This window comes from Coregonus lavaretus, assembly GCF_964263955.1.
Source record: "Coregonus lavaretus genome assembly, contig: HAP1_SCAFFOLD_2772, whole genome shotgun sequence".
Taxonomy (NCBI): domain Eukaryota; kingdom Metazoa; phylum Chordata; class Actinopteri; order Salmoniformes; family Salmonidae; genus Coregonus; species Coregonus lavaretus.
In genome coordinates this window covers 15,001-33,919 of record NW_028162146.1, presented here as the reverse complement: position 1 = coordinate 33,919, position 18,919 = coordinate 15,001, and the positions used below count along the sequence as shown (strand labels likewise).

The 18,919-nt window shown below is 44.6% G+C and overlaps 1 protein-coding gene across 2 annotated transcripts in view; it reads left to right on the top strand.

Moving 5' to 3' along the window:
- Positions 1–7,338: 7,338 nt before the first annotated feature.
- LOC311119536 (dihydropyrimidinase-related protein 2-like) overlaps positions 7,339–18,919 on the top strand; it is a gene marked incomplete at both ends in the record, with an annotated part of 22,732 nt that continues 11,151 nt past the window's right edge. The window contains 3 exons of one of the 2 annotated variants that reach the window (XM_084194208.1): positions 7,339–7,722; positions 13,961–14,049; positions 14,690–14,874. In XM_084194208.1, coding sequence (XP_084050334.1) covers positions 7,339–7,722; positions 13,961–14,049; positions 14,690–14,874 — 658 coding nt within the window. Of the gene's footprint in view, positions 7,723–8,569; positions 8,609–13,960; positions 14,050–14,689; positions 14,875–18,919 lie in introns of those variants that run through there. The other variant, XM_084194209.1, reaches the window with a different exon arrangement.

Here is an 18,919-nt window from a genome sequence, read left to right as displayed (position 1 = left end):
TATCCTGATGGAGAGGGTGGGTTTGCTTCAGATGGGGACCTTGGTTAGTTCTGTTATATCCTGATGGAGAGGGTGGGTTTGCTTCAGATGGGGACCTTGGTTAGTTCTGTTATATCCTGATGGAGAGGGTGGGTTTGCTTCAGATGGGGACCTTGGTTAGTTCTGTTATATCCTGATGGAGAGGGTGGGTTTGCTTCAGATGGGGACCTTGGTTAGTTCTGTTATATCCTGATGGAGAGGGTGGGTTTGCTTCAGATGGGGACCTTGGTTAGTTCTGTTATATCCTGATGGAGAGGGTGGGTTTGCTTCAGATGGGGACCTTGGTTAGTTCTGTTATATCCTGATGGAGAGGGTGGGTTTGCTTCAGATGGGGACCTTGGTTAGTTCTGTTATATCCTGATGGAGAGGGTGGGTTTGCTTCAGATGGGGACCTTGGTTAGTTCTGTTATATCCTGATGGAGAGGGTGGGTTTGCTTCAGATGGGAACCTTGGTTAGTTCTGTTATATCCTGATGGAGAGGGTGGGTTTGCTTCAGATGGGGACCTTGGTTAGTTCTGTTATATCCTGATGGAGAGGGTGGGTTTGCTTCAGATGGGGACCTTGGTTAGTTCTGTTATATCCTGATGGAGAGGGTGGGTTTGCTTCAGATGGGGACCTTGGTTAGTTCTGTTATATCCTGATGGAGAGGGTGGGTTTGCTTCAGATGGGGACCTTGGTTAGTTCTGTTATATCCTGATGGAGAGGGTGGGTTTGCTTCAGATGGGGACCTTGGTTAGTTCTGTTATATCCTGATGGAGAGGGTGGGTTTGCTTCAGATGGGGACCTTGGTTAGTTCTGTTATATCCTGATGGAGAGGGTGGGTTTGCTTCAGATGGGGACCTTGGTTAGTTCTGTTATATCCTGATGGAGAGGGTGGGTTTGCTTCAGATGGGGACCTTGGTTAGTTCTGTTATATCCTGATGGAGAGGGTGGGTTTGCTTCAGATGGGGACCTTGGTTAGTTCTGTTATATCCTGATGGAGAGGGTGGGTTTGCTTCAGATGGGGACCTTGGTTAGTTCTGTTATATCCTGATGGAGAGGGTGGGTTTGCTTCAGATGGGGACCTTGGTTAGTTCTGTTATATCCTGATGGAGAGGGTGGGTTTGCTTCAGATGGGGACCTTGGTTAGTTCTGTTATATCCTGATGGAGAGGGTGGGTTTGCTTCAGATGGGGACCTTGGTTAGTTCTGTTATATCCTGATGGAGAGGGTGGGTTTGCTTCAGATGGGGACCTTGGTTAGTTCTGTTATATCCTGATGGAGAGGGTGGGTTTGCTTCAGATGGGGACCTTGGTTAGTTCTGTTATATCCTGATGGAGAGGGTGGGTTTGCTTCAGATGGGGACCTTGGTTAGTTCTGTTATATCCTGATGGAGAGGGTGGGTTTGCTTCAGATGGGGACCTTGGTTAGTTCTGTTATATCCTGATGGAGAGGGTGGGTTTGCTTCAGATGGGGACCTTGGTTAGTTCTGTTATATCCTGATGGAGAGGGTGGGTTTGCTTCAGATGGGGACCTTGGTTAGTTCTGTTATATCCTGATGGAGAGGGTGGGTTTGCTTCAGATGGGGACCTTGGTTAGTTCTGTTATATCCTGATGGAGAGGGTGGGTTTGCTTCAGATGGGGACCTTGGTTAGTTCTGTTATATCCTGATGGAGAGGGTGGGTTTGCTTCAGATGGGGACCTTGGTTAGTTCTGTTATATCCTGATGGAGAGGGTGGGTTTGCTTCAGATGGGGACCTTGGTTAGTTCTGTTATATCCTGATGGAGAGGGTGGGTTTGCTTCAGATGGGGACCTTGGTTAGTTCTGTTATATCCTGATGGAGAGGGTGGGTTTGCTTCAGATGGGGACCTTGGTTAGTTCTGTTATATCCTGATGAGACAAATACCTCCCATTGAATCTTTATGACTCATGTTAAAGCAGATCAAGTACTAAAGATGTATTTTATGCATTATGTTGCCATTAAATGGGATCAAGCCCCGTTTCTACGGAATACTGCACCTTCATAACCAAGCACACACAAACACACCCACACGAACACAACACACGCACGCACGCACACACACACACACACACAGAAGACTTGAAGTGATAAACACTGGACATCACCAGCCATATCAGAATAATAGGAATAGATGACGTCTCATCTAAAACCAAACATTGAAAAGTCACCACCACAAACAGAGGCACAGGTAAGAAGAATATTATATGAATGCTTTATTATGACACATCTGGAAATTGATTATTATTATCAACCACCTGTTTAATATTGTTTTATCTTTTGATATCATTTTTATATGCAAGTGTTATTGTTGGTTGATTAAAGTTGAACGTGTAAAGTGAAGTGAGGCTCAGTTGTCTGTGCAGAATACCAACAGTAGAGGGCGCTACACTACAGAAAATGTTTGCCATAGACGGCTTTTCAATGCGTTTGTATGTGTAGACTATGGGGCCTACTCTGGGTCGTTCCAATCTGGTTTGCTAAGGGTGAGCTAAATGTATGCTGAACCCTAAAATACCTGAAATACTTGATATTTCGGCACAAAAGTGTAAAAGTTCTCCATGCCACTCTTGGATATGATTATTCGAAGGCTGTAAAGTTCAATCCATAACCAAACACAAAAGGGATTGATTTTGGATCGTACTACAGTTGTAGAAGAGCAGAAGCTTCAAGCTGGAATCCTTAATGGTGAAGCTGGGATATGATGTCATTGCACGCGCATTAGAACAGCAGAAAGTATACAGCGTTTTTTTTTTTACCATGTTGCCTGATGCTCCTCACCTCCGCTTCATCGACAAAACAATAACAACGGCGGTGGGGCGGATATTGGAGCTGTTTCCCCTAGTTCAGATTCCATCTTTAACATTGGAGCTGTTTCCCCTAGTTCAGTTTTTATCTTTAACATTGGAGCTGTTTCCTCTAGTTCAGATTCCATCTTTAACATTGTCACTGTTTCCCCTAGTTCAGATTCCATCTTTAACAGGCAGTAGCTGCATAGTGGGATGAAATCCACAGCCCTAACAAAGCAAGTCCTCTCTAATATGAGAGAAGCCAGTGGGGAGGAGAGGGAGGGGGAGGAATGTCCTTGTGAAATGTAGGTCTCTGCCATAGGGCATCTCAGAGACATGCAGACTCTCTCAGCCACACTGTGACCTCACATGCCCTAATGTCTAAGACTAATACACAGTGGCCCCACAGCCATGCATGCTCTCCCTGATGTCTAAGACAAGGAAATATTTAAGCGGATCTGTGAAATGGAAGGCTGAAGACTCACTCCATGCTGTCTCTCAGAGACTAAAGCATCCTCAGGGTATGGTACACAGTAGGTGTGTGTGTGTGTGTGTGTGTGTGTGTGTGTGTGTGTGTGTGTGTGTGTTGTGTCTACATGACTGACGGTCACCTTAGATGTTTGAGGAGAGTTAGTTTGTTTTACACGGGAATGCTAATTATCAAACAATGTTTGAATGTTGTATATCAGGGATGGGCAACTTTGATGGGGTTGGGGCCACAAAAATCTGAACTCGTCATGAGGGGCCGCAGTGGCTCGGGGGTCTGCGTACCCACATCCATATGGAGCTGGCCCATAACCTTTTGGAGGCCCTAGGTGACATTTTGTTTGGGGCCCCCACCTTGTGAGCAAAACATTTTAGCGGCCCCCGTCTTGACAGTGAAGATAACAATTGTTTGTCTACATGCTGACCACACAGCTCGCGTTTATAAATGTACACATACATGTTATTCAATCATTGCACCCACACTGCTCGTGCAGGTCAACAAGCGTCTGCGTAGCCAGGCGCTAAAATATAACTTGCTTCTATCTGTGACACTTGACGCGCTGGTGTGGGTGGACAAAATCAACATGCGAGCGATGGCGGACGCACGCCCGCGCCCGGTCTAGTCAGCATGCCATCCTGGCGCATGTTGATTCTGTCCACCCACACCAGATGCGATCAGGACACGCAGGTTGAAATATCAAAATGAACTCTGAACCAATTTCATTAATTTGGGGATAGGTCGAAAAGCATTAAACATTCATGGCATTTTTAGCTAGCTAGCTTGCTGTTGCTAGCTAATTTGTCCTGGGATATAAACACTGGGTTGTTGTATTACCTGAAATGCACATATAAAAGGGTAAACCGACTGACTTTCTAGTTCTCTCCTCCTTCAGGGTTCTTCTTCTTCTTTGGACTTTATATGGCGGTTGGCAACCAACTTTATGGTGCATTACCGCAACCAACTGGACTGGAGCGTAGACCTCAGTTCATCTTTCAATCACGCACCTGGGTAGATGCTCCTAAAAACCAATGAGGAGATGGGAGAGGCGGGACTTGCAGCGCGTTGAGCGTCACAAATAGAACCGAGTTCTATTTTAGCGCCTGGCCACGCAGACGCTTGTTGACGGCCGCGAGCAGTGTGGGTGCAATGACTGAATAACATGTTATTATTATTATTATTATTATTATTATTATTATTATATTATTATTATTATGTATGTGTACATTTATTTTGCAACGCTTGCGCACGCGACACGTGCGGTGTGGCGAGCATGTTAGAGTTAATTTGCTGCAATTCACTTTGCCATGGGGTGTAGAGAAAATGTTGCAATTTTAAAGCAAGTTTGCTGCAATTCTACATATTTTCCCATGGGGGCAGAGAGAATATTTAGTAACTTTAGAACTAATTTCATGCAATTCTACTCGTTTTGCCATTGACAGAGAGAAATGTTTGTAGTTTTTTATATGATATCTGAGTGAGAGTGACCAACAAATTCAGGGCCCGTCGGTTATTTGACCGTGATTACTAGAAGTTTAGATAGCTGGCTAGACTAACTTAGCCTTTCATGTAAAACCAGTCATCCAGTCATCCATTAATATTAAAGCATTAGACCTATCACTAAAATCTTCAGTCATCCAAATGTTATACTTAAATCCGAACTGGTTCTCAAGCAAATTAGTAAGATTGTCTCACCCACTGTTCAAGAAAGGCCTTTTTCCCTTTATTCAGATTACAACCTCTCACTTTCAGTTATTTGAAAAGGAAATAATCTCCCAAATGTCACTATTTCTAAAACAAGCCATAGAAAGTTGGTTGCAATTTCAATTTAATCCTCCAGAAACGACAGAACAAATAATGCAACAAATATTGTGGTTAAATTCAAATATACTAATTGACAAAAAACCTTTATTTTTTGACAGAATGTTTAAAAAAGGTATAATCTTCGTAAATGATATCATCGGTAGGACTGGTGGAGTTATGTCGCACATGCAGCTAACAAAAACATATGGAAATGTCTGCTCTACCCAAAATTACAACCAAATAATTGCAGCCTTACCGCAAAAGTGGAAGAGGAAAGTTGAAGGGGGAGAAAGTAAGGAACTTGTCTGTCGGCCTTGCATTAAAGAACATAATTGGTTAAGGAAAACTGTGATAAATAAAAAAGTATATCAGTTTCACTTAAGGACCAAAGGATTGACAGCCATCCCATATAGATTGCAAAATAGTTGGGAAGAGATCTTTGACGTACCGATTCCATGGCATAGTGTTTATGAACTGACACGCAAAATGACACCGGATTCAAAAATTAGAATCTTTCAATTTAAATTATTATATAAAATTCTTGCTACCAATAGAATGTTATTTATATGGGGGATACAATCTTCCCAGCTCTGCAGATTTTGCTGTGAAAAGACAGAATCATTAGATCATTTGTTTTGGTTCTGTCCATTTGTAGCTTGTTTTTGGACACAGGTCCAGGAATGGCTAAAGGATTGCAATATTTACCTGGAACTAACCTTGCAGATAGCATTACTGGGTGATCTGAAAAGTCATAGTCAATCAATCAATAATATAATAATACTTTTAGCAAAAATGTTTATTTTTAATTCACAATCTGTAGAAGCAATGAGAATAGAAAGGTTCAGAACTTTTGTAAAACATCACAGTACGGTTGAAATATATATGACAAATAGAAATCCTATATGGATGGTGTTAAGAGATAGATGGGAGGTATTGAATAGAGTTGAAGGATGGGACTAATAACAAATAACAACAAATAATAACAAAGATAGCTAATAATGTAAGCATACTGTGTCCATAATAAGTATATAGGTTGTATGTTGGGAGCTTTTGGGAAAGAGCACAGTTAGAAAGATATGGCATTTAGAAGCAAACCGGATGGACATCATGAAAATGATCGGAGAGGTTGAGAGTAGAAGAAGTTCAGGAGCAAAAAAAATAAAAAAAATAAAATATATATATATATATATATATATAGAATTATTGTAAAATTAACTCTGTCCATAAGGTGTAGATAGTAAGTATAGACCGGAAGTAGAGGCCTGGGCGTTGTTGTTCACTAATTTACTCCAAGTAGGGAAAGGATGGTGGGGTTGAAAAGTAATAAAGGGGAATATATATATAAAAAATAAAAATAAACATGGGGGATTGGAAGTGATGCAGACAATTACATTGATAGAAGATACAATCTATCTGCAATATTAAGCTGATCCATTCCCCCCGGAAAAAAAAAAAAAAAAAAAAAAACAGTCATCCAGCGGGTCCACCACACATTATAACTGCTTCCCCGGGCCTCGGGCAAAACACATCCTCATTCAGCGGGTCCACCACGCATTATAACTGCTTCCCCGGGCCTCGGGCAAAACACATCCTCATTCAGCGGGTCCACCACACATTATAACTGCTTCCCCGGGCCTCGGGCAAAACACAACCTCATTCAGCGTTATGTGATCTGAGTGAGCATTCATGTGTGTAAGCGAACTACACCCCGGCCAAATAATTCTCAGACATCGTGAATTATTATTCAACGAATTACAGTATTGTCATCGTTTCCATTACTTGAATCAGCGTCTGGGTGTGGAAATTTACACCCCTCACATCCGTAGTCTAATTTGAATCCCAAGTGGATTTCAATGATGGCAATGAACCCATAGCAACATTTCATGCCGTTGTGAACAAGACCTCGTCTAGTTCCCCTGGTCGCCTGTCATATCTTTCTCCCAGTCAGAGTATAGTTCCCCTGGTCGCCTGTCATATCTTTCTCCCAGTCAGAGTATTGTACTGTGGTTATTTCAGCACCACGCCCCAGTGGACAGCTCCTCTAGTCACTCAACTAACCATCCCGTCAGGAGGTGAGGTCCTCTGTTACAGTAGGGAGACTTCACAGGGGAATTAACTCCTAGGTTTTACTTGGGTATAAGTACTTTTTTTGGTCTACTTTGGATCTTTTTCACAAACGTTTTAATCTCTCTCTTTCTTTCTGAGAATAAGAATAGTTATTGGCCATGGCAGAGAGGAAACTTCTCCGAAGAAATAGTGACAATGAAGGGTCGCTGCTGTCTAGACTGGGGACAAACAGCCCAAAACCCAGAGTGAAATTCGGTGGGATGTTCTGCAACGTGGAAGGCGCTTATGAGAATAAAACTTTAAATTTTGAGTCGTACAACAGCAGCCCCCAGTCTGTGAGACGGCATGTTAAGATTAAGAACGAGGAGAAATGCTGGTCGGATACTTTCAGTGACGCGGGGAGTGTGAGTAACTTCTCGTCCGCCAGTGAGACCAGACCAAGTCGAGACAGAGCAGTGGGGACAGAAACCGGCTCCTACGGGGGTCAAATCGTTTACCAGACTGGACCTGGACACAACCGTGATCACAATGGAAAACGGGAGGTAAATGCACACCTCATAGATGTATTTTCCCCAGTGTAAGATATTTCATGTTGCGTTGTGCCTAAATTCACAACATGTCAAAAGTCCATTTGCAAATCAGATGTTTTGAACACATGCCTTAATTGATGGAAATTAGCCAAATAAATTCTAATTGATATACAATTCGGTTATCAAGTATAGCCTAGGCTATGAATCTTTTCAACAAGTGCTACCCACGTTGCTTAGGCTATTCTAAGCAAGATCACTGTTTAACCTATAGGAGCTGTCCCAATGGGCATAGTGCTGAAATTACCATTATTCTGCCCATTGGTTGCACATGGCATAAATAAAGAGATCTCACATTGTATCTGTGATAACAACACCTGGCCACTCCCACTGGTAATAGGCCCCGGAGTTTTATCAAGACACGTGTTTTAAGTGTCCCTAAATGATTGTGGCTGTGTAGGGCCATGGGGCTCCCCACAAAGCCTCCCTGCCTGTCAGGCATCCTGCCTATAGCCCCTGTTAGCGGGTAGGATGTGTGATGCCAGCCATTAGCCTGTAGGATGTGATGTGTCTGGAATATTAAACGAGCAGATGGTGAGCGAAGCAGCCCGGCTGTATTGTTGAAGGGAGGGCTCAGACTGGTACGCGACAGCACTACCAAAGTAACAGTAGTCTAGAACATATTGTTTCTCTTATTTTGTCTGTATATTCCTATATTCACATGATCTGACCAGTAGGATAGTGTAAGTTAGCCTACAGAAATACCTCCGGCCGGTTTTAAAGCGAGGAAATAGACTACCAAGCGGTGATTCATCCGTTTTTCGCGTTCTCTGTCTCCCAGTGAACCGCTACACCGGCCGGCATGTCTTACCAAGGCAAGAAGAACATTCCCCGTTTGTCGGTAGGCACTCCTCGTTCCTCGGTAGGTAGACATTGTCGCCCCACACACCGGTATTATTTAACGATTGCAACGACAAATGGTAGCCTAAGTGGTGTGATAAATCGTATTTGAATGGTTTTCCTTTTATCCACCCCTCACGCACACAACAACCTGCTACTGCTTTAGCCTATAGACTTCACAGTGTCAAAGCCCACACAAGATACATCTCTTGGCATCGAAAGTCTATTCCGTCCTGGTTATGTCATGGCGTTTTCTTGAATGCTGCAAATAAAATAAAATTATATAGGCTATATAATGTAGGCTAACAATACATTGTAGTGAATTGATCATGGCGGCGCCGGCCTCTATGGAATGATCAGAGAGCTGTCTCGCATTGTCGCATGTTCCCACATTTCAGTCAGGGATTTGATTGAATGTCATGCATATAATATCCTCCCATAAATGTTTTCCATTGAAAAGACTCTCAACAAAGATCTCAAACGTCTCAGAGATGCATTTCTAAGTGCCCATGGCAGCCTATATGGTTAACCGTCAAACCATGGAAATCTCGCAGCCTAGACGGTCTGTCTGAGTCTCTGCGGGTCTCCATCTCTCCTGCTATTAAGGGTTTCCCCTTGTCGTTAAAACGGGACAGATTCATCCATGCGGAGGAAGGGAGCGCAGTTGTACGCTAGCCCGGAGACAGGGCGTCGTTAGCGAGGCCACACTGACCCACATTCTCTTCCTTTGGAATTATTCTCTCCCTTTTTGATGTGAGCAGCAGTTGAATATGAAGCCATTAGAAAGGCTGCATGAGTAAAATCAATACAGAGATTGAGACTGTCATCATTCATCATTCCTAAAATGTAACCAAAGACCAGTATGAGATAAATAATAATTATTCCCTGGTACACTCTTTCTATACGGAAGCCACTGACAGTAGCTTACTGTCTGTTCTTCTGGGGCGGTGTCTATCTGTCTATCTGCCTGTCTCTCTATATACAGTGGGGAAAAAAGTATTCAAAAAAAGTCAGTCACCAATTGTGCAAGTTCTCCCACTTAAAAAGATGAGAGAGGCCTGTAATTTTCATCATAGGTACACGTCAAATATCACAGACAAATTGAGAGAAAAAAATTCCAGAAAATCATATTGTAGGATTTTTAATGAATTTATTTGCAAATTATGGTGGAAAATAAGTATTTGGTCACCTACAAACAAGCAAGATTTCTGGCTCTCACAGACCTGTAACTTCTTTTTTAAGAGGCTCCTCTGTCCTCCACTCGTTACCTGTATTAATGGCACCTGTTTGAAATTGTTATCAGTATAAAAGACACCTGTCCACAACCTCAAACAGTCACACTCCAAACTCCACTATGGCCAAGACCAAAGAGCTGTCAAAGGACACCAGAAACAAAATGGTAGACCTGCACCAGGCTGGGAAGACTGAATCTGCAATAGGTAAGCAGCTTGGTTTGAAGAAATCAACTTTGGGAGCAATTATTAGGAAATGGAAGATATACAAGACCACTGATAATCTCCCTCGATCTGGGGCTCCACGCAAGATCTTACCCCGTGGGGTCAAAATGATCACAAGAACAGTGAGCAAAAATCCCAGAACCACACGGGGGGACCTAGTGAATGACCTGCAGAGAGCTGGGACCAAAGTAACAAAGCCTACCATCAGTAACACACTACGCCGCCAGGGACTCAAATCCTGCAGTGCCAGACGTGTCACCCTGCTTAAGCCAGTACATGTCCAGGCCCGTCTGAAGTTTGCTAGAGTGCATTTGGATGATCCAGAAGAGGATTGGGAGAATGTCATATGGTCAGATGAAACCAAAATAGAACTTTTTGGTAAAAACTCAACTCGTCGTGTTTGGAGGACAAAGAATGCTGAGTTGCATCCAAAGAACAGGATACCTACTGTGAAGCATGGGGGTGGAAACATCATGCTTTGGGGCTGTTTTTCTGCAAAGGGACCAGGACGACTGATCCGTGTAAAGGAAAGAATGAATGGGGCCATGTATCGTGAGATTTTGAGTGAAAACCTCCTTCCATCAGCAAGGGCATTGAAGATGAAACGTGGCTGGGTCTTTCAGCATGACAATGATCCCAAACACACCGCCCGGGCAACGAAGTAGTGGCTTCGTAAGAAGCATTTCAAGGTCCTGGAGTGGCCTAGCCAGTCTCCAGATCTCAACCCCATAGAAAATCTTTGGAGGGAGTTGAAAGTCCGTGTTGCCCAGCGACAGCCCCAAAACATCACTGCTCTAGAGGAGATCTGCATGGAGGAATGGGCCAAAATACCAGCAACAGTGTGTGAAAACCTTGTGAAGACTTACAGAAAACGTTTGACCTGTGTCATTGCCAACAAAGGGTATATAACAAAGTATTGAGAAACGTTTGTTATTGACCAAATACTTATTTTCCACCATAATTTGCAAATAAATTCATTAAAAATCCTACAATGTGATTTTCTGTATTTCTTTTTCTCATTTTGTCTGTCATAGTTGACGTGTACCTATGATGAAAATTACAGGCCTCTCTCTTCTTTTTAAGTGGGAGAACTTGCACAATTGGTGGCTGACTAAATACTTTTTTTCCCCACTGTATCTGCCTGTCATTCTGTCTCTACCTGCCTGCCTGTCTGTCTGTTTGTCTGTCCATCCATCGGTCTGTCTACCAGCCCACATAAAAAAAAAATGCTGGGTTAAAAACAATCCAACACTGGGTAAATATCGGACAGAACACACGTTGTATTATTTTTGACCGAGCCAGTTGGGCACTTAGTTGGGTTATTGAGCTATGGCCCACCGGGTCGGATCAGAAGACTGGATGCGTGGATTATTAGGGGCGTTGCTTTCAGATAGTTATTTTAGGCCACCCATGAGAGTAAATGTCATTCCGATCTGTTCTGTTATATTGTCTACATTACATTTGAGTCGTTTAGCAGACGCTCTTATCCAGAGCGACTTACAGTCAGTGAGTGCTAAATGACTAAAATGTAATCCAAAGGCGTGGCCTATTGGGGGGGCATGGCTTTCAGAGTTATCTTTGGCCACCTGCAAGAGTAAATGTCATTCCTGTTCGTCATGTTGAGTTTGTACACTGCAAATTTCAATGATCCTTCAATATTTCTGCCCATTACATATTTTAATATAAATTAAATAACATTATTTTTGAAATATTTTAACAAGGTGGTACCTATCCATAGGCACTTAAGGACCTCATACTCTTGTGTAAGACTTATTAAAGCTACAAAAGTGTCAGTGCTCAACATTAACATGTGTTGACAAGACAACAGAACAGATTAACTGGAATTACATTTACTCTCACAGTCTTCTGATCTGACCCGGTGGATCATAGCTCAATAACCCAGCATCAACAACCCAACCTCGTTCTTCTTAATGAAAACAATGTTTTTTTTGTGACCCAACTGGCTGGGTCAAAATAACTCAACTTGTGTTCTGGCCAATATTACATTTTACATTTTAGTCATTTAGCATTTAACATTTCACCTAGTCGGCTTGGGGATTAGAACCAGCGACCTTTCGGTTACTGGCACAATGCTCTTAACCACTAAGCTACCTGCCGCCCATTTTGGGTTGTTTTTAACCCAGCATTTTTTAGAGTGCAATGTGTTTTTGTCGACCACCAGCAGCAGTAACTCTGACCCTAAACTGTGAAGTCCTAGAGTGTTGTCATGGCTGTCTGTTGATCTGTCACTTTACATTATGGCTTCACTATTGTCTTTCCCAGCAGGGTCTCTCTACCCCTAAACTCACTGAGAACCTGCCTCCCTCCCTCCCTCCCTCCCTCCCTCCCTCCCTCCCTCCCTGTCTGTCTGTCTGTCTGTCTGTCTGTCTGTATGACTTCGCTATTTTCTTTCCCAGCAGGGTCACTCTACCCCTAAACTCACTGAGAACTACTTGTCTGTCTGTCTGTCTGTCTGTTTGTCTGGCTTCACTATTGACTTTCCCAGCAGGGTCTCTCTTTCCCTAAACTCACTGAGAACCTCCTTGCCAGACCCCCCCTCCCCCTTTCCTTTCTATCCACTGGTAAAGGATCCACCACTGCTAGGTCTATGGATCAGCTAGTTTACATCAGGCCTATATTATAATATTACATTCGTCCTGACTAAAGCGTTTTGCCACTGTTTATACCCATTACGTTCACTCCCAGTTGGCGTTGTCCTGTGGTGAGTGCATTGTGGTGGCAGCAGCAGAACAGGCAGTAGTAGCTGGCAGAGGAACAGCCTTTAGAGAGGGGAGAGAGGAGAGAGACTGGGGCTTGACGGATGAAAGGAGAGAGGAGAGAGACTGGGGCTGGATGGATGAAAGGAGAGAGGAGAGAGACTGGGGCTTGACGGGTGAAAGGAGAGAGGGGCTGGTGGAGGCTGGTCAAGGGTGGTTGAGGTCTGGTGGGATGACAGCTTACAATGACCTCAGCTGACCCCTTGCAACATGCTGTTTTATAGCGGCAGTGTAGCTCATACAGTGTACCTTACACTGCGTCGTGTGTGTACAGTCAAATACTGTACTGTACTAGCACAGAGAGAAACACATTATTGAACACTAACTACAGATTAATTATTGATATGTAGACAGTCCAACACAGAGAACCCTGAATCATGTTGATGCCACATCCCTTTGGATGTTACTGAATGCACTTTACACCGGGCAGCATTTCTCTCCTGGACCCATTGAACCCGCCATATGACAACAAACAAATACACACACATACACACACACACACACACACACACACACACACACACACACACACACGCACACACACACACATACCCACCCACACACACACACACACACACACACACACACACACACACACACACACACACATACCCACACACACACACACACACACACACACACATACATACCCCCCCCCACACACACACACACACACACACACACACACACACACACACACGCATACATACATACAAAGACACACACACACACACACACATACATACATACATACATACAAAGACACACACACACACACACACTCTCTGTAATAATTTGAGATATTCCTGAAGATTAGAATACATTAGCTACTGCTTTCATTTCCAGTCATCTTCTCATGGCTCATTGATGTTCAAACACCCTGGTCTTTCTTGACCTAACACTTGTCTTGTCTTAGGATCACTGACCCTGCTGCTTTGTTGAGTTTTTATTTGATTTGTTTGACTTTATATGACTGTGATATGTGGTTGTCTCCCCAAGATACCTTAAGATTAATGCACTAACTGTAAGTTCTTCTGGATAAGAGTGTCTGCTAAATGACTAAAATGTCAAATGTTAATGTATGTTCCTCACTGCTGTTTATCGTCCCTGTGTCTCCAGACTGATCGCCTCATTATCAAAGGAGGAAAGATCGTTAATGACGACCAGTCTTTCTACGCCGACATCTATGTGGAGGATGGCACCATCAAGTAAGATGTTGCTGTTAACACACACACACACAGACACACAGACACTCAGACACTCAGACACACAGACACAGAGACACACAGACACACAGACCAAGAGAGACACATAGACACACAGACACACAGACAGACAGATAGACAGACAGACAGACAGACAGACAGACAGACAGACAGACAGACAGACAGACAGACAGACAGACAGACAGACAGACACACAGACACACAGACACACAGACACACAGACACACACACAGACAGACAGACAGACAGACAGACAGACAGACAGACAGACAGACAGACAGACAGACAGACAGACAGACACACAGACACACAGACACACAGACACACAGACATATTGACACACATACAGACAGACAAAGACACAGACAGGCAGACAGACAGGCAGACAGACAGGCAGACATAGACACAGACAGGCAGACAGACACAGACACACACAAACCGTTGTTGCTGTTAGAATGTGACCGTTGTCCTTGAACATGGCCTCACTGCTGTTAGAATGTGACCGTTGTCCTTGAACATGGCCTCACTGCTGTTAGAATGTGACCGTTGTCCTTGGACATGGCCTCACTGCTGTTAGAATGTGACCGTTGTCCTTGAACATGGCCTGTGTCCTCATCCCCAGGCAGATCGGTGAGAACCTAATAGTTCCAGGAGGAGTGAAGACGGTGGATGCCTACGGACACATCGTGATCCCCGGGGGCGTCGATGTCAACACCAGCCTCCAGACCTCCCAGCTGGGCATGAGCCCTTCAGATGACTTCTACCACGGGACCAAGGCTGCCCTGGCAGGGGGCACCACCATGATCAGTAGGGTTCCTCTATTATACTGCTTACACTAACCCTAACTAACCCTAACCCTAACTAACCCTAACTAAACCTAACCAACCCTAACCCTAACTAACCCTAACCAACCCTAACCCTAAATAATCCCAACTAACCCTAACTAACCCTAACCAACCCTAACCCTAAATAATCCCAACTAACCCAAACTAATCCAAACCCTATTTAACCTTAACCATAACTAATCCTAACTAACCCTAACTAACTCTAACCCTAACTAACCCAAACTAACTCTAACCCTAACTAACCCTAAATAATGGTAACACTAACTAACCCTAACTAACCTTAACTATCCCTAACCCTGGTAGGTGGCTTCACCATGATCAATATGGCTCTGTTTTGATCCTCAGTATAGAGAGTATACAGGACAGAGAATACAGACAGACCTCACTGTACAGCAAGACTGTAGACAATGTAGATTGTAGACAAGGATTTGACAATAGCCTCCAGACAAGAGAAGTCAGTAGAGAGAAGAAAGTGAACATACAGAGGACTCACAGTACGGTGTAGACTTTACAGTACAGAGAGAGAGAGTAACATGATATGTAGACAAATACTTTACAGTACAGAGAGAGTAACATGATATGAAGACAAATACTTTACAGTACAGAGAGAGTAACATGATATGAAGACAAATACTTTACAGTACAGAGAGAGTAACATGATATGAAGACAAATACTTTACAGTACAGAGAGAGTAACATGATATGAAGACAAATACTTTACAGTACAGAGAGAGTAACATGATATGAAGACAAATACTTTACAGTACAGAGAGAGTAACATGATATGAAGACAAATACTTTACAGCACAGAGAGAGTAACATGATATGTAGACAAATACTTTACAGTACAGAGAGAGTAACATGATATGAAGACAAATACTTTACAGCACAGAGAGAGTAACATGATATGTAGACAAATACTTTACAGCACAGAGAGAGTAACATGGTATGTAGACAAATACTTTACAGTATAGAGAGAATAACATGATATGTAGACAAATACTTTACAGCACAGAGAGAGTAACATGATATGTAGACAAATACTTTACAGTGTAGAGATAGTAACATGATATGTAGACAAATACACTACATTATAAAAAGTATGTGGACACCTGCTCGTTGAACATCTCATTCCAAAATCATGGGTATTCATATGTTGTTGGTCCCCCCTTTTGCTGCTAAAACAGCCTCCACTCTTCTGGGAAGGCTTTCCACTAGAGGTTGGAACATTGCTGCGGGGACTTTCTTCCATTCAGCCACAAGAGCATTACTGAGGTCGGGCACTGATGTTGGGCGATTAAGCCTGGCTCGCTGTCAGCATTCCAATTCATCCCAAAGGTGTTCGATGGGGTTGAAGTCAGGGCTCTGTGCAGGCCAGTCAAGTTCTTCCACACCGATCTCAACAAACCATTTCTGTATGGATCTTGCGTTGTGCACGGGAGCATTGGCATGCTGAAACAGGAAAGGACCTTCCCCAAACTGTTGCCACAAAGTTGGAAGCACAGAATCATCTAGAATGTCATTGTATGATGTAGCGTTAAGATTTCCCTTCACTGGAACTAAAGGGCCTAGACCAAACCATGAAAAACAGCCCCAGACCATTATTCGTCCTCCACCCAACTTTACAGTTGGCACTATGCATTGGGGCATGTAGCGTTCTCCTGGCATCCGCCAAACCCAGATTCATCATTCGGACTGCCAGATGGTGAAGCGTGATTTAGCACTCCAGAGAACACATTTCCACTGCTCCAGAGTCAAATGGTGGCGAGCTTTACACCTCCAGCTGAGTACAGGGAGAGGGAGGTAGGGAGGGAGGGAGGTGGTACAGGGAGTGGGAGGTAGGGAGGGAGGGAGGGAGGGAGGTGGTACAGAGAGAGGGTGGGAGGGAGGGAGGGAGGTGGTACAGGGAGAGGGAGGGAGGGAGGGAGGTAGGTGGTACAGAGAGAGGGAGGGAGGGAGGGAGGGAGGTGGTACAGGGAGAGGGAGAGGGAGGGAGGGAGGTGGTACAGAGAGAGGGTGGGAGGGAGGGAGGGAGGGAGGTGGTACAGAGAGAGGATGGGAGGGAGGGAGGGAGGGAGGGGTAGGGAGGGAGGGAGGTGGTACAGAGAGAGGGTGGGAGGGAGGGAGGGAGGGAGGTGGTACAGGGAGAGGGAGGGAGGGAGGTAGGAGAGGGAGGGAGGGGTAGGGAGGGAGGGAGGGAGGGAGGTGGTACAGAGAGAGGGTGGGAGGGAGGGAGGGAGGTGGTACAGGGAGGTGGTACAGGGAGAGGGTGGGAGGGAGGGAGGGAGGTGGTACAGGGAGAGGGTGGGAGGGAGGGAGGGAGGTGGTACAGAGAGAGGGAGGTAAGGAGGGAGGGAGGTTGTACAGGGAGAGGGAGGGAGGGAGGTAGGAGAGGGAGGGAGGGGTAGGGCAGCTGCCTCTGGATCAGATCAGAGGGATGCAATTTATGGTCCTTTGTGGCAGGGAGTGAGACAGGCTGAGAGGGAATCTCTCTGAGCGGGAGAAACGGGGGAGGAAAAGGGGGAGATGGGGGAGAGCTGGAGGAGAGGAGAGCATGTCTGTCTGCTGCAGTTAGATCATCTGAAACAGGGTCATGCTATTCCAGCCTGTCAGAGAGACTTTACTCCCAACTCTTTACCCTCAAACTCTCCTCCAACAGTTACTGTATTAGTCTAACCAGCAGCACAGAACCCCACAGGGTTGTTTATGTGAGCTGTATTGTTAGGGACGTAACATTGGAAGAAATATCAGTCTGATGTTTTTAATGGCTAGTTTTGTAACTTTGCGTCGTCTGCATTATTCGTGGATCGTCATCGATCTGGAAAGAAAGAAACTGGGCTGACAGGAGTTATTTGAAGTCCTCTGCACAGTGCTCAGTGTGTGGTTTCCTCTCTCCTCTGTCTGTCCCATTGTTGACCTGGTCCTGCCTGAGCAGCCTTTGACTTTGTAACATTGACACTTTGACATAACGGAGTCTGATGTTTCATCTGAAAAGAAAGATTGTGATTGTTGACTTATTTAAAGTAGACTACTCTGATCAGTGTGTTGTTTCTGTCTGCCCTTCCTCTCCTCACCCATCCCTTTTCTCTCCTGTCTTATAGTTGACCTGGTCCTCCTCTTCTCTCCTGTCCTATAGTTGACCTGGTCCTCCTCTTCTCTCCTGTCCTATAGTTGACCTGGTCCTCTTCTCTCCTGTCTTATAGTTGACCTGGTCCTCCTCTTCTCTCCTGTCCTTTAGTTGACCTGGTCCTCTTCTTCTCTCCTGTCCTATAGTTGACCTGGTCCTCCTCTTCTCTCCTGTCCTATAGTTGACCTGGTCCTCCTCTTCTCTCCTGTCCTATAGTTGACCTGGTCCTTCTCTTCTCTCCTGTCCTATAGTTGACCTGGTCCTCTTCTCTCCTGTCCTATAGTTGACCTGGTCCTCTTCTCTCCTGTCCTATAGTTGACCTGGTCCTCTTCTCTCCTGTCCTATAGTTGACCTGGTCCTCTTCTCTCCTGTCCTATAGTTGACCTGGTCCTCTTCTCTCCTGTCCTATAGTTGACCTGGTCCTCCTCTTCTCTCCTGTCCTATAGTTGACCTGGTCCTCTTCTCTCCTGTCCTATAGTTGACCTGGTCCTCTTCTCTCCTGTCCTATAGTTGACCTGGTCCTCTTCTCTCCTGTCCTATAGTTTACCTGGTCCTCTTCTCTCCTGTCCTATAGTTGACCTGGTCCTCTTCTCTCCTGTCCTATAGTTGACCTGGTCCTCTTCTCTCCTGTCCTATAGTTGACCTGGTCCTCTTCTCTCCTGTCCTATAGTTGACCTGGTCCTCCTCTTCTCTCCTGTCCTATAGTTGACCTGGTCCTCTTCTCTCCTGTCCTATAGTTGACCTGGTCCTCCTCTTCTCTCCTGTCCTATAGTTGACCTGGTCCTCTTCTCTCCTGTCCTATAGTTGACCTGGTCCTCCTCTTCTCTCCTGTCCTATAGTTGACCTGGTCCTCTTCTCTCCTGTCCTATAGTTGACCTGG